Source organism: Oryx dammah, unplaced genomic scaffold (genome assembly GCF_014754425.2).
Source record: "Oryx dammah isolate SB20612 unplaced genomic scaffold, SCBI_Odam_1.1 HiC_scaffold_10, whole genome shotgun sequence".
Lineage (NCBI taxonomy): Eukaryota > Metazoa > Chordata > Mammalia > Artiodactyla > Bovidae > Oryx > Oryx dammah.
The window spans coordinates 19,409,047-19,424,673 of record NW_024070194.1 but is presented as its reverse complement, the minus strand read 5'-3'; the positions used below and the strand labels follow the sequence as shown (position 1 = coordinate 19,424,673).

The following is a 15,627-nucleotide window of genomic DNA, read 5'->3' as shown; positions in this document are numbered from 1 at the left end:
TACTGATACTCTGTAATCAGTAAAGTCTTCAATCTTGTTCTCCCCCAGTCCCTGATAGCTACTATTCTATCTTCTGTCCCTGTAATTTGACTAATCATGTAATTTGTCCTTTGTGACTGGCTTCTTTCGCTTAGCATCATGTTTCCAAGGTTCATCCATGTTTTAGCTTTTATCAGAATTTCATTCCTTTTTCCTGCTGCTAAGTTGCTTCAGTCATGTCCAACTCTGTGCAACCCCATGGATGGCACCCCACCAGGCTCCCCTGTCCCTGGGATTCTCCAGGCAAGAACACTGGAGTGGGTTGCCATTTCCTTCTCCAATGCATGAAAGTGAAAATGAAGTCGCTCAGTCATGTCTGACTCCTAGTGATCATGGACTGCAGCCCACCAGGCTCCTCTGTCCATGGGATTCTCCAGGCAAGAGTACTGGAATGGGTTGGGACATTGCCTTCTTCGTCATTCCTTTTTAAGGCTGAATAATAATCCATTTTATATGTTACCGTATTTCGTGTATACATGTGGCTCATGGACATTTGAGTTATTTCCACCTTTTGGCTATTGTGAATGATGCTGTGAACATGAGTGTACAAATATCTTTTAAGTCCTTGCTTTCAGTTCTTTTGTGTATATACTCAGAACTGTTGAATCAAGTGATAATTCTTTGTTTTTCTGAGGCACTGCCAGACTTTTCCACAGTGGGCATACTGTTCTAATATTCTTACTGGTAGAGCACATGGGGTTCCAGGTTTTCCACATCAGTGCCAACAGTTGTTACTCTGTATGTGTGTGTATGTGTGGTGGTGGTGTTTAGTTGCTAAGTTGTGTCCAACTCTGCAACCCCATAGACTGCAGCATGCCAGGCTTCCCTGTCCTTCACCATCTCCTGGAGTTTGCTCACATCCATGTCCATTGAATCCGTGATGCTGTCTAACCATCTTAGCCTCTCCCACCTTCTTTGCCTTCAATCTTTCCCAGCATCAGGGTCTTTTCCAGTGAATTGGCTCTTCATATCAGGTGGCTAAAGTATTGGAGCTTCAGCTTCAGCCCTTCCAGTGAATATTTAGGGTTGATTTTCTTTAGGATTGACTGGTTTGATCTCCTTGCTGTCCAAGGGACTCTCAAGAGTCTTCTCCAGCACGATTTGAAAGCATCAGTTCTTTGCTGCTCAGCCTTCTTTATGGTCCAACTCTCACATTCGTACATGATGTGTATAATGCCATCCTAGTTAGTATGAAGTGGTATATCATTGTATAATACAAAGTCAGCCAAAAACACTATATGAAAATTATTGAGTAATATTTTTATCAACATAGATGTAAGCATCTTTACCAAAATAATGGCAAATTAAGTCCAGCAAGATATAGGAGGGATATTATACCGTCATCATGTGGAGTCCCTCCCCCCCATGCAAGATTGATTGAATTTTGTATATTAAACCTATTTAATTCAGCACATTACTAGATTAAAGGAGAAAAAGCAATGTACAGAGTATACAAAATACAGTGCTAGTTTACTATAAACTTTCAGCTGCCTTAGAAACTTTCTTATCTGAAAAATAGTAGCTGTATAAGATTAATGGCAAAATACCTCTTGCGATCAGGAGTAGGACAAGTATTTCTTCTGCCACTACTTCCAAATTCAACATTGTGTTGGTAGTCCTGTGAGATGGGAAAGAAATAAGATTGAAAGGAAAGAAGTAAAACTCTTTTTTTCACGCAGATCACAGGTAACGCAATTGTCTGTATAAAAATCATATGGAATCTAGGGGAAAAAACTACTAGAACTAGCAAGTGAATTTAAGTGTTGCCAGATACAAAGTCAGTATATAAAATCAATTGTATTTCTACTTTGAACATTTAGAAAATGAAGTTAACAGTAGCTCAGGGAAAAAGCAAACAATCTTGTGGTGTGAAGTCCAGGCCTCGTTTGAAAGCCCACGGTGTCATCGGTGATCTGAGCTGCTTTCTGTCTGTCCTGCCATGCCAGACCATCATCCCTGTGAGAGTCACCTGATAGTTTGTGATAGCTGCTTGAAGCTTCAGCTGTCACAGTCCCACTCCAAGCTGGGATATGGAGGAAGAACAGACTGGAAAGGGGGAAGAAAATCCCTTTCCAGCTATCCCAGCTCTCTTTAAAAGAGCCTTCCTTCCTGAAAGTCCTATTCAATAGCACTTCCACTTAAGATCACTAGCCATAGTTAAGTCACACAGCCACACTGGGAAGTGTTTTTATCCTAGGTAGTGGTCTGCCCAAGGAAATCTCAAGTTTCTATTAAGGAGAAAGGAGAGTGAATTTGGGAATAGATGCCCTTCTCAGACAAAACCTCCTTTACCTAGCCCTGTTATATTTGGCTGAATATAAGAGAGAATCTCAGAAACAGCGGCTTTAAAAAGATCAAAGTGTATTTCTGTTTTCTTATTTAAAAGTAGTCGTGGGGAATATTTCATTTTTAAGGTGGTTTTAGGAGTATGTTGTACTGGGACATTTTTGTATTTAACTACTAAGTACTTAGGGAGTGTGATATTGTGTTTTCCTTCAGTATTTTATCTTACAAGCAGATTTATGTCCTATTAACATTCTTCCTCAGAGACAATGGACCCCAGATAGCCTATGTACGGGACTTCAAGGCAAAGGTTCAGTATTTCCGTTTCTGGTGTCAGGTTAGTACTTGTATTTCTGTACTCCTTTTATGATGTTGCTTACACAGTCAGTGATTGTAGAATTAATTAACATATAGACAAACAGGTAAAAAATATGGAGGGGTTGGACTTTTTCTATTTTTAGATTCAAGAAATAGATTTATCACTTAGATAATTTATGACTTCTCTTGTCCAGAAGAATAAATTTGAAACCATTTGAAAAAGGAAGCATTGCTACTCATTTCAGTACTCACTATTTTCAAGTTGGAGAAATCTTCAAATGAGTTAAAACTTTTTCTGGTGTGTAATTGTAACCAGCTCCTTTCATATCTAGCATTTGATATGACTTTGATAGATCCATGTGTACGTGTCACTTTGTTAGATACATTAGTGCACATATGTGATTATATTCAGAGTATTTTTAACAGACATTATCAGTTATTTTTAATATAAATGTTTAGTGAATTAGTGGTTTATGGGTTCTCAATAAAATAAATGCACTAGTCCAAGTGTGACTGTGATGAATATTTTTAAACTTCAAACTCTTATAATTAAGTGAGCCCATGTAAGCCAAAACAATTTGAATTAACTTTTTGAAAATTTAGATCTCTCCTGGTAGCTCAGACAGTAAAGTCTGGCTACAATGCGGGAGACCCGGGTTTGATCCCTGGGTTGGGAAGATCCCTGGAGAAGGAAATTTGAAAATTTAAGTAAAAATTTGACTCATTATGTAATCATTGGTGTGTACAACATCTTCTTTCTTCTGTTTTTTATATATCAGATGATTTATAATTAGCATGAATACTCACAAATGTATGGTTAAACATTATTAAATAAAAATTCATATTCATAGTCTACTTGTTACTGTAAATGAAAAAAAGTAAGTAAAACTTTATTCTTTTGGTTTTTTGATAGGCCATTTTAATGGTGAGAGTTGACTTAAGACATTCTTATATTTCAGCAACTGGCCATGCCACAGCACATAAAGATTACAGTGACAAGAAAAACATTGTTTGAGGATTCCTTTCAGCAGGTACTGTTTTATTCACTCAGTGGTTTGCCCCCTGGCTTCTAACCCAAAACGTTTTGGTGCTGGCAGTTTAATCTAAACACTGCAATTTTTTGAGATGAAGTCCTTGAATTTTTTAAGTCTAATTTCATCATCAGATTCCTTCGTACTTAAAATTTAGGAAACTGCAGATAGCTTTGTGAGTGTATGTCTTGTGTATGTGTATGTTCTGTGCTTTTGAAACGTCATAGTAACTTAATACTAGTTTCATGTTTCCATTTCTAAAGTCAGTATTTGATTTGAAATAGATAATTTAAGTAAGAAAATAGGCTTTTGGTAGATAAACGTCTACCAAAGTTCCATATAAATAAAGTTCATATGAACATTGTTGGCTCCAGATGGAGAAAGAGAGGGAGAATTTATATTTATACTTCTGTATTACTTGCATCTTTACAATAAGCGTATTTATTCTTATAATTTTAGGAGTTTTTTTATGTAGTAAAAAGTGTAATTGGTCATTGATGACAGTATCTAAAAATAATGTTCTCAGGAGTAGTCTCAAGTGTTTTGGCTGTCTTTAGAACCTGAGTTACTTTACTGCTTGGTCTATTTTACAACTTTGTTTACCAACCAAATGCAGCTAAGTATTAAGTGATTGGGCTTCCCTGGTAGTTCAGCCCATAAAGAATCCACCTGCAGTGCAGGAGTCACAGGAGTCTCAGGAGACATGGGTTCAAGCCCTGGGTTGGAAAGATCTCCTGGAGGAGAGCATGGCAACCCGCTTGAGTACTCTTGCCTGGAGAATCCCATGGACAGAGAAGCTTGGCAGGCTGCAGTCCGTAGGGTTGCGAAGAGTTGGACATGACTGAAGCAGCTGAGTATGCACGCAATCATTAAGTGATTGTTGTATGAAAATAACCAGTGAGAAAAATATCTTAATATGAAAACTTCCAGTTTGTTCTTGTTTTATGGACATATATGGATGTGAATCTTTATTATCAAACCTTTATGATAATTTTGGTAGCTACAGCTTCACAAAGTGCCAGACTGCATGCAAACAGAAAAAAGATTGAGATGGTTGACAGTGGCTGTCTGCTTACTTTCAGAAACGATAACATTCTTGAACCTCAGTTATTAACCTTGAAGGGAAATGCCGGTTGGCATCCTGCTAAGCAGGAGCAGATAGTTTTTTAGGAACAGAGCTTGACTAAGGCCACTTTAGGGAGTTATGAGTCCTTCTCTTGGTCTGATGTAAGCAAAGCTCCAAGGCCATTCTCTGTCCCATTGTTGCCTGTATCTTCTTTTCATGTTCATAACCAGTATGTAGTCACTGAGTGGTCAATCCCTGGTGAGCCAGTTTCTTGGAGCATGACTTGATGATAGCAGTGCTGAAAAGATGCAGACATGAGTAAATGTCCCTTTAGCGTCTGACACCGGAGACTTCTGCAGAATGACAGACCAGGTGGTGCTAAAACAGTTTTAAAAAATTCTTACCCTAGACTGTACATCCATCCAATAAATGTGAAATAACTTAAAAATGTGTTTGCTTTGGAAGAGTGACATATAACAAAGTTAACATCAGATTTTCTTCATAATGTTTGGATAAAGTTGTTTAGGGTGATGTTTTTTGACATAGCAAAACTGCTTATGGGGGAAATGGCAGGAGACACATTTCCTTTTTTCCTTCATCTTGTGTGCTGGGTGTGCTGAATCACTTCAGTCATGTCTGACTCTTTGCGACCCTGCCAGGCTTCTCTGTCCATGGGATTCTCTAGGCAAGAATACTACAGTGGGTTTCCAGGCCTTCCTCAAGGGGATATTCCCTACCCAGGGGTTGGACCTGTCTCTTACATCTCCTGCACTGGTAGTTGGGTTCTTTACCACTAGCACCATCTGCAAAGCCCTCCTTCATATTAGACATTTGTTAAAAGGTATTATTTAAAGGGGAACAGCAAACGAGATCAGGGACTATCCTATGGTTTGGGGAGGAGCCACAGGGACAAAGAATAACCAGAAGGAACAAATGAACAAAAAAGATAATTTTAACTACATATCTCCTTTCCACTGGTATATTTCTAGCCTATAGTATTTGTAGAACATTTGTCATAAGCATCAAATTATTTGTTTCATGTGGGATATGAATTCATGAAAGTATAGGAACTGAGAGATCCTTAGAATAAACAGGTCACTTCCTGGGCCTCTCTAGATATTTAAATTTGATTGTTCATTCTTGTCCCTTTATAAAATAGAATCATTGTATGGACTTTCTTTTCTCCGTGTCATTTTTTTTTTGTTCTAAGAGTAATGTTTGTAATCTACATGCTCAGTTTTGGGCAAGTATTTAAATACTTTTAAAAAGAAAGAACCTGACTGACCTCTCCACTGTTGCTCAGTAATGGCACTGTCCTAAAAATATGAAGATGATCATATTAACTACTGTAGTAGATTACAAACTTTGAGCAGTTTTTCCAGTTTGCCACTGAGAATGAGTTTCCAAGGTAACTGTTCTCTCACAGCTGCTGTTTTTCATTTCCAACTTGGCCAGTTAGCTATTATGTGTACCTTTTGGGTATAAAACTGAAACCTGGCCCAGACCAAATAAGGACCTAACCTCTGGTTGTGGTCAGTTACTCTGCTCTAAGCAAGTGAGAGAAGGAATTTTGTCAGTGGTAGGATCATTTAAAAGAAAATTATATATAAAGTATACAGAAATATAGATATGTGTAATTTATAAAATATTATGAAACTTTAATGTATTTTCTGTATGTGTGGAATTGACCAAACTACAAACACCATTCTATATCCTGAGGAATTTAAGTTACTTAAAATGAAGGAGATTTCTAACCCGGAAGTAAGTGATTAAGGTGTTTCTACTTTTACCAATTTTTATACCTTTTTTTTTTTTTTTGGTAGATAATGAGCTTCAGTCCTCAAGATCTGCGAAGACGTTTGTGGGTGATTTTTCCAGGAGAAGAAGGTTTAGATTATGGAGGTGTAGCAAGGTAGTGATAATATGAATACTCAGAACTTAGTTCCTTTCCTCCAAAGGTATCATTACACTTTGCTTGCAAGTATTTTCTCAATTTTCTATTTCAGGAAAATGAAATGTAGCAAATTTTTGTACCTTTATTAAGTGTTGCAGTTATAAAACTTCAAAAGCCATTAATTCAACACTTCTCTCTCTAAGGTACCGCTAGTTGATTTCACCCACATCACTCATTTATTCATCAGGATAATTCTGTGAGAGAATTTTCCAGGTAATAATGAGGTATAGAGAGTCACCAGAGACACATAACTAAGTTGTAGAGCCTGGATGCAAGTTTCACATCATCGAACTAGAAGCCAGTGTTCAAAGTTGACTGTATCATATCTGTTCCATAAAACATACAAGGCTCTAGAGTGTTCAGGTCACATTCCGCAACACAGACTGTTGATAGAAATAATGGTCATTCCGTTCCCAACTGAGTTTTATATATATATATCTGTTTTGAGAGTATAGAAGGCTATATAAAATAGGACTTGAAATTTTAAATTCTCTTTTCTTAATGTTGAAGCTTCTATCAAACCCTGGAAGACAGACTCAAGCAGCAAGTTGCTTTGCTTATTCCGTAACGATATATCATACAGGGTTAAAAATTTGCATATCAGTGGCCTTACAAAAAGCCAAGGATTTTGAAGTCAAGATTGCATTTGAATCCTTTTTCTGTACTTAGTAGTATGACTTGGGGCAACTGCCTTCATCTGTATAATAAGAGTGATCATAACTGCTTCTCTGGGATTGCTGTAAAGTGTAGAAATATAGTTTATTAATATCCTACTTCAGACCCTGAGTCTTTGTGGAGTCACTAACTGGTCGCTGCATTTTAGTGGTTTTTACTTAGGTTTTGTTTCAAAGTTCATATTTCAAAATGTATGAAGTAATCACAGGTGAATAAAAATATGAGTAGAAACATTTAATTTTGTTTAAAGATAATTCAGGAGGAGGGTAATCATTCATTCCTAGCTAGAAAATTAACTAGTAGTATTAAGTATAAGCAAGACTACCACCAGAGGCCATAAATCAACAAAAAAAGAAATCTCGGGCATGAACTGATAAATTGCCCCAGATTCACTCTGCCTACTGTTCTGCCAGATCCTCACCCATTACATAGTTAGTAACTATAATCTTACATTAGTATTCGTTGATACTTTCACAGCATTTGAATTAGAGCTTCTCAGTGTATTTTTCTAATGAATGAGTAGCTTGAATTAAGTGTTTTATTGCCTCTGTGATATTGGAAGTTTTTTCATATTTAAGAGAGCAGTAGCACTTAATGAGCATCACTGAGGGGCTTGGACATGGATGGAATAATGTTAGACTTGTTCCAGCTACTCTAACCACATGGGTCAACAGTGAAATTTAAACTTGCCTATGTTTAGTATTTCACTGATTCTAAGACTAAAGTTTTCATATTTTAACATCTCTGAAACTGAGATGTGTATTACAGTTGGAAATTTTTTTTAGTGGTTCATCAAATAATGTTGTCTTTAAAGTCAATGATGTCTTAGATTCTTTGAAATAAGCAGTGTGCAAATATCTTTGTAAAATAGATGGCGGTTAGTACAGAAGCTGTAAAAATCAATGTGAAACTAGAGAAGTATCACCACGTGAGGAGTATAGATTCCTGAGAGCTTTATAGCACTTCTCTTTGATTTATTGGTATGGTTACTTACAAGATTTTTCACCCTAAATTTTCTTTTGGTTTCAGAGAATGGTTCTTTCTTTTGTCACATGAGGTGTTGAACCCAATGTATTGCCTGTTTGAATATGCAGGGAAGGATAACTACTGCTTGCAGATAAACCCCGCTTCTTACATCAATCCAGATCACCTGAAATATTTTCGTTTTATTGGCAGGTTTATTGCTATGGTAAGTTCAAGTGGAGAACTGTGTTTACTTTGCTAATTCAGCAATACTAAAGCATTGTGCCTTTAACTTTCTCGTTTGAAATTTTCTCATCACTAAGACATGTCTTAAGATTGGGTTCTTATATCTTCCCTTTTCCCAGAAATATTCCATAATAGATTTTATGATGGGGAGTTTGTTTTGTCTTTTAACTGAAGAACTCATCTTAACATTCTGAAATACAGTGACTATTATAAAATTACGGATTGTTTTCTTCTTGCATAGGCTCTGTTCCATGGGAAATTCATAGACACAGGTTTTTCTTTGCCATTCTATAAGCGTATCTTGAATAAACCAGTTGGACTGAAGGATTTAGAATCGATTGATCCAGAATTTTACAATTCTCTCATCTGGGTTAAGTAAGTTTGTTTCCTTTTAATTATCAAAATGTAATCAATATGTTTTCTTTAAAAAAAAAAATTTTATTTCTTTGGCTTTGCTGGGTCTCAGTTCGTGGCACACAGGATCTTTGATCTCCTTTGGGGCATGCAGGATCTTTTAGTTGCAGCAGGTGGGATCTAGTTCCCCGGACCAGGGATTGAACCTGGGCCCCCTGCATTGAAGTCTTAGCCACTGGACCACCAGGGAAGTCTCTAGTCTGTAGGCTTTCATTATAGTATTGGTAATGTATTCAGACTGTAAGCATGTAATTGGTTTACTGAATTTACATGATTTACGTTAAATCTTATTATTCAGTATGATTATTTTTATAGAAATATACCCAAAAATCTTAGGCAAAATATGACTATTAGAGCATCATGTTCCAGCTTTGTTATTCTGATGTTACAGTTTAACAATTATTGAAGAACATATTGCTTCCCAGGTGGCTCAGTGGTAAAGAATCCACCTGCCTGTGCAGGAAGACAAGGATTTGACCCCTGAGTTGGGAAGATCCCCTGGAGAATGAATTGGCACCCCACTCCAGTATTCTTGCCTAGAGAATCCCATGGATAGAGGAGACTGGCAGGCTGTAGTCCATGATGTCGCAAAAGAGTTGGACAAGACTTAGTGACTAAAACATTAATTACTGAAGAACATAGTCCTTTAGTTTTAAAAAGAACCTTAAATGATTGAATTAGTGTAACAGTGTTACTTTCATTTGGGCAGAGAAAACAATATTGAGGAGTGTGGTCTGGAAATGTATTTCTCCGTTGATAAAGAAATTTTAGGTGAAATCAAGAGTCATGATTTGAAACCCAATGGTGGCAATATTCTTGTAACAGAAGAAAATAAGGAGGAATATATCAGGTAAGAGAGAATGCTCTTTTTGGCATAGTTTTTAGCCATTCTGTTGGACTATATAGCATGTTGATAAATTGCTTAGTAATATACTAGTATACAGTATTTCAAAAAGTATTATTTGCCTTTATACTAATTATTATGAGACCTGATTGTATGTTATTAAGGACACAATTCACCACTTCCTATCTTGTAAGTACATTGAGAGGAACAAATACTATAGGAGACATTGCTTTATCTAGTTATAATCATGGAACTGGAATCTGATGATATTTGAGACTTCATGTTTGGGAAGCATTCAGTTATGTAGAAATAGAGCAAAAGTTATTGGAAGCAATATATAGGGTGGAAAGCACAAGTCACAGACTGTGAATAGAGTTGCCATAGTGTGTGGTGCTGTCAGGAAGCTCAGGATTAATAGCCCCTTTGCCATGTCCTGTACTTCAGAAGCCAAGGAAAATGAACCTTTAGACAATGTGGTGGCAGTAAGTTACTATAATCCTTATAACAGTTAGAACTATAGCCCAAAGGTAGATATAGAAGCCAGGTGACAAGAAATTAAGGACTAAGTTCAATAGACAGTATAAATTTCTTTGTAACAAGTCTGACAGCAAAGCATGTGAAAGGTAGGATGGATTCTTGTGGAGGCAGCAGGGTAGAGGGACTACCATGAAGGTTAATTCAAACTGTAAGCCTTACAAAGAATTAGTTTAGTGGATGTTAATGAGTTTCATCTCCCCTTTATGGTATATTTCAGTGTAACCAGAAATATGAAGATTTATAAAGTAATAGAAAAGAATTTTGAACAGATAGACTTTCAGTTTTTCTCCAGAAGTGAAAGTTTGACAGGTAGAAGCAGTGTTGGATCACCCTTTTAAATACCAATTCTGTAACTACTATGCCGTCTAACATAATGGCATTGAAAACAATCTCAGTTTTATATGCAGATGTTTTTGTGGGGAATATTGAAAGATCAGGTAAAATTTTTAAGTAAAATGATTTTCTCAGCGTATTCTCTTATGCTTTGCTTTCATACTTTTAGTCTCGAGTTATTAGTTCACTCACATATTCTCAGCACCAGTTCTGTCAGATATGGGTGAGATTTCACATAACTGCTGCTGCTTGAATTCCTGCTTCTGGATCTATTGCCTGTTTTTCTATTTTTCAAATATTAATATATCCTCTCCAGCTTTCTTGTGATTAATATTTGCATGACATATCTTCCTCTATGCTTTATTTTCAATCCTTTGTCTTTCTGTTTAAAGTATGTTTCTTATAAGCAGAATATTTTAGGTCTTATTATTTTTATCCAGTCTGATAATCTTTATTTTTAATTGCAATTAGTACATTTAAGTTAAATGTTGTTACTGACATGATTGGACTTAAATTTGCCACCTTGCTATTTGTTTCTTCTTTTTCCCAATTTCTTTTGTTCCTCCTTTCCTGCCCTCCTCTGTATTAATAATTTCTAGTTTTCTTTTTATATATCTTTGGTGTTTTTCTTCGCTATACGTCTTTAATTTTTTAATGATTGCTCTAATAAAAATATACATCCTTAACACTTTAATTTTACACTGCTACATTCATATGTGTAACATTGTATTAATATACTAATATAAGAGGCTCATAATAGTATAATTTTATCTCACTTCAGCCATTCGTGCTATTTTTATCATTGTATTTCTGATGTCTATAACCCTGTAATACTGTTTTCTTGCTTTAAGAAATCAATATATTTTAAAAGAAATTAAGGAATAGTAGTCTTTTATATTTACTCACATTACCATTTCTAGTTTTCTTCATTTCTTTCTGCGGATACATTTTTTCACCTGGAATCATTTCCCTTCAGCTTTAAAAACTTCCTTCACCATTTCTGTTAATGTGTGCTTGCTGGCAGTGAATTGTCTCAGCTTTTATCTGAAAATACTTGTATGTCACTTTCAATATTTGAAGGATATTTTCACTCGATTTAGAATTCTAGGTTTGTAGTTTTTTGTTTTTTTTTTTTTAGCACTTTCTTTCAATGCTGTTATTCCATTATTGGCTTCTGTTTTTGATGATGTGAGCCATTGTTTTTATTTTCTGGATGAAGTATATGCTTTCTTCTCTGGCTTTTAAAAGATTTTGTTTTTTAAGCATTTTTACTCTGATGTATCTACTTGTGATTGCTTTTATATTTATCCTTTCTGGCATTTTGTAAGCTTCTTGTGATTGACGCCATTTGAGCAGTTACGGAAAATTTTTGTACTTTCTCTCTATAGATGTTCCTTTTGCTTTGGTTCCTTATTTCATACTTTGGAGACTTCAGTTACATGTATATTTAACCTTTGATATTATCCCAGATGGTGTTTGTATTTTTTACATTTTCTCTATGATTCAGTTTGGGCCATTTTGATTGATCTGTCTTTGAATACAGTACTCTTAAACTCATCCAATTAAATTTTCATTTCAGATATTCTTAAATTTCCATTTGGTTCTTTCAAGAGTTTCTGTGTTGAGAATCTTCATCTCTTCATACAGTTTGTCCATCTTGTCCTCTAAATTATTTAATACATTTTAATAGTTTTTTAAAAGTATTTACTAACTTCAACATTGGGCTATCAGTTTTCCCAGTTATTATTTATGGACTTTTTTCACTTATGAGTCACATTTTTCAGCTTCTTTGCACATGTAGTCATTTTTTCATTATGGATAATACATGGTAGAGACTCTGAATTCTTTCTTTTTTTTCTTTCAAGTATATTGAGTTTTGTTTTGACAAAAAGTTAAGGACAGATCACATTCATTTTATGGATGCTTGCTAGAGCTACTGTATTTCCATTTTGCTTTTAATCCTAAAACATATTCTTTATTCCTTAGAACACGGTTCCATAGTCCTTACAGTGGAAAGCCCAGGTATTTTCCATGTAACTTGTGAGAATTAAACTTAAATTCTGTCTCTGCAGCACTAGGTGACTACCAGAATTTCTGCTTGGGTCTTTGACTCTCCAGTTGTTCACTGGACAGGGTTCCCTGGCATCTCATCATTTTGCACATGTGTATTTAGGAGTCAGTTAAGGATTTGAAGTATATTTGAAGTGCAGATTTCAGAACTCCCTCTGTCTTTTTTCTTTCAGGGATTTTTCTCTAGCTGCTTTGGCAGCTTTAAGCTGTTAACCTTATGTCTCCATAGCCCAGTGATACTGTTGCTTTTAATTTGAGTTTCATTTCCCTGTGCTCTTTGTAAACTGAGGTCAGCGCCCTCAGAGGAAAAGTGTAGTAAATGTGGCTTTGCTTCAGTGTGCCAGCCTCCTTCAAGAATCTTGTCCCCACCAGTTTGTGCCTGCCTTTGGTTTCTCTCTGATGCCTTCAGACATTTGATATCTATAATTTGCCCAGTGTTTATAATTATAATCACCAAGGAGATTAGTCCAATACAACCAACACTGCTATTTTCCAAAATTTCAGAGTTTAATAAACTTTAGAACTTTTGTTGTCTGAAATTGTCATCAAGTAATCAAATGCCTAAAATATGTGTTTGCTCATTAAAATCATTGTGTAAAAAGCAGAAAGTTATTTGATGTGATTTTGACAGTTCATATTGATATGTGTCTTTGTAGGTGAAAATTAGAAGAAAATTGAATCTGATACAGTCAGTATGTCCGAAAATTTGAGTCAGTCAGTAGAAGTTGAGCATTGACTATTTGATGTAAAGGAATTATTGTTACCTTTTTTGAGTGATGATAGAAATATAGTTTGTTTTTTAAAAAGAGACTAATAGAAATATATACTGAAATACTTGTTTAAGATGAAATTACCTGCTGTCTAGGGTATGGATAGAAGCATAATGAAATAAGATTGGTATTGTCTTGAAGCTAAGATATCTGTACATAGGGTTCATTTATTTTACTTATATGTATTTGATACTTTTCATAATAAAGTTTTTAAAAATTATTTTTATACTCAAAATTTAAAGGTAAAATCTAAACTTCCTCATAGTCTTTTTTTATAATTATTTACCAGAATGGTAGCTGAATGGAGATTGTCTCGTGGTGTTGAAGAACAGACACAAGCTTTCTTTGAGGGCTTTAATGAAATACTTCCCCAGCAATATTTACAGTACTTTGATGCAAAGGAATTAGAGGTAATGAGTTCTCCTTTCCTCTGAAGCATGCTGGTAAATAATGCTTTCACGTATCTGTTTTTAATTCACTTCACTATCTTTCCAATGGCAGTAATATTTTTTTGTTCTGGCAGTATGTTTCTGAAGAATCCCCAGTGGTTAAAAGTCTATAGTTTATCCAAAAATATAAAATTTTGCCAAAGGTATTAGAACCTCTGCCCAGTGAAGAACTTATTCACCTGAATATGTGTATATATGATACCAAACATGGAAACTCAACTTTTATATATAAGTAATATAGCTAAAATTTTGATGAAATTCTTGACATACACATTTTTAGCTAAAGCCTCCTGATTAATTTTTGAAAATCATTTAATATTAGTCTTAATCTATATCTAGCATTTTTATATAGGTTGTACATTTACCTAAAGAAACTATTTGTCTTTTTTATCCCTAAAGGTTCTTTTATGTGGGATGCAAGAGATTGATTTGAATGATTGGCAAAGACATGCCATCTACCGTCATTATACTAGGACAAGTAAACAAATCATGTGGTTTTGGCAGGTTTGTCTCAGTTTCTTTCTTTTGAAAGATAAACCATAACTTTGTAGAAAATGCGTACCACATATGGAAATGAGTCATAGAAGAAAATGTTCAGGGTCCTCATTCCGTTCTATGCATTGTAATAAGTGAATACAGCATTCTTTGACTATTGCCAAGTAAGCAACACATGCCTTGCACCTTTGCCTAGAGAATAAGATAACGCCAGATAATAACAGTCCCCTGCATTTGATCTAAATGCTTTGAGGATTGTATAGAATTGGCTAAACTATGATTTTCATTATTCTTATCTCATTAAGAATTATTTAATGTTTAGAACTTAGAGGCCCTTGGTTTGGAATCATAATGGTGTCTCCTCAAAAATTTCTGCTACAAGCACCTAAAAAATTGCTCACTAATCATTAGAAAAGTGCAAATCAAAACTAAAGTGAGATGTACACCCATTAAGGTGTTATTAAAAAAATGAAAAATAGTCATCCTTGGTAAGGATGTGGAGAAATTGGGGTTCCTCCTGCACTGCTGGTGACAATATAAAATGGTATACCACTATGGAAAACAGTTTGGTGGGTCCTCAAAATGTTAAACATAGAATTATCTTATGGTTCAACAATATATTCTTTTGGTCATACCCAAAAGAATTTAAGGCAGGAACTCAGATACTTATCGTATAACTATGTTCATAATCAGCATTATCCATATTAGCCAAAAGGTGGAAGCAGCTTAAAATGTCCATCAACAGATGACTGGATAAACAAAATGTGGTATGTACATATGACGCAATATTGTCCAACCTTAAAAAGAAAGGAAATTCTAACACAGGCTATAGCATGGATGAACCTTAAGGATATAATGCTAAGTGAAATAAGCCAGCCACAAAAGGACAAATATTGTATGATTCCACTTACATGAAGTATCTAGAATAAGCAAATTTATAGATACAGAAAGTAGAATAGAGTTTACCAAGGACAGGGGAGAAGGAAGGCAGAAGCAAGGAGGAAAGTTTAAAGAAATGAGTTTTTGTTTGGTAAACTAAAGTTCTGGAAATGTTGGCAATGGTTATACAACAGTGTGAATGTGTTTAATGTCATTGAATTGTATACTTAAAATGGTAAATTTTTGTTTTATATATATTTA

At 35.2% G+C, this 15,627-nt stretch overlaps 1 protein-coding gene across 1 annotated transcript in view; it reads left to right on the top strand.

Moving 5' to 3' along the window:
- The window catches only part of ITCH (itchy E3 ubiquitin protein ligase), a 102,260-nt gene that overhangs the window by 75,981 nt on the left and 10,652 nt on the right, over positions 1-15,627 (top strand). The window contains exons 15-22 of the mRNA XM_040247496.1: positions 2,587-2,659; positions 3,600-3,671; positions 6,561-6,649; positions 8,396-8,555; positions 8,817-8,950; positions 9,699-9,839; positions 13,833-13,953; positions 14,392-14,496. Of these exons, the coding sequence (XP_040103430.1) occupies positions 2,587-2,659; positions 3,600-3,671; positions 6,561-6,649; positions 8,396-8,555; positions 8,817-8,950; positions 9,699-9,839; positions 13,833-13,953; positions 14,392-14,496 (895 nt within the window). The remainder of the gene's footprint in view (positions 1-2,586; positions 2,660-3,599; positions 3,672-6,560; positions 6,650-8,395; positions 8,556-8,816; positions 8,951-9,698; positions 9,840-13,832; positions 13,954-14,391; positions 14,497-15,627) is intronic.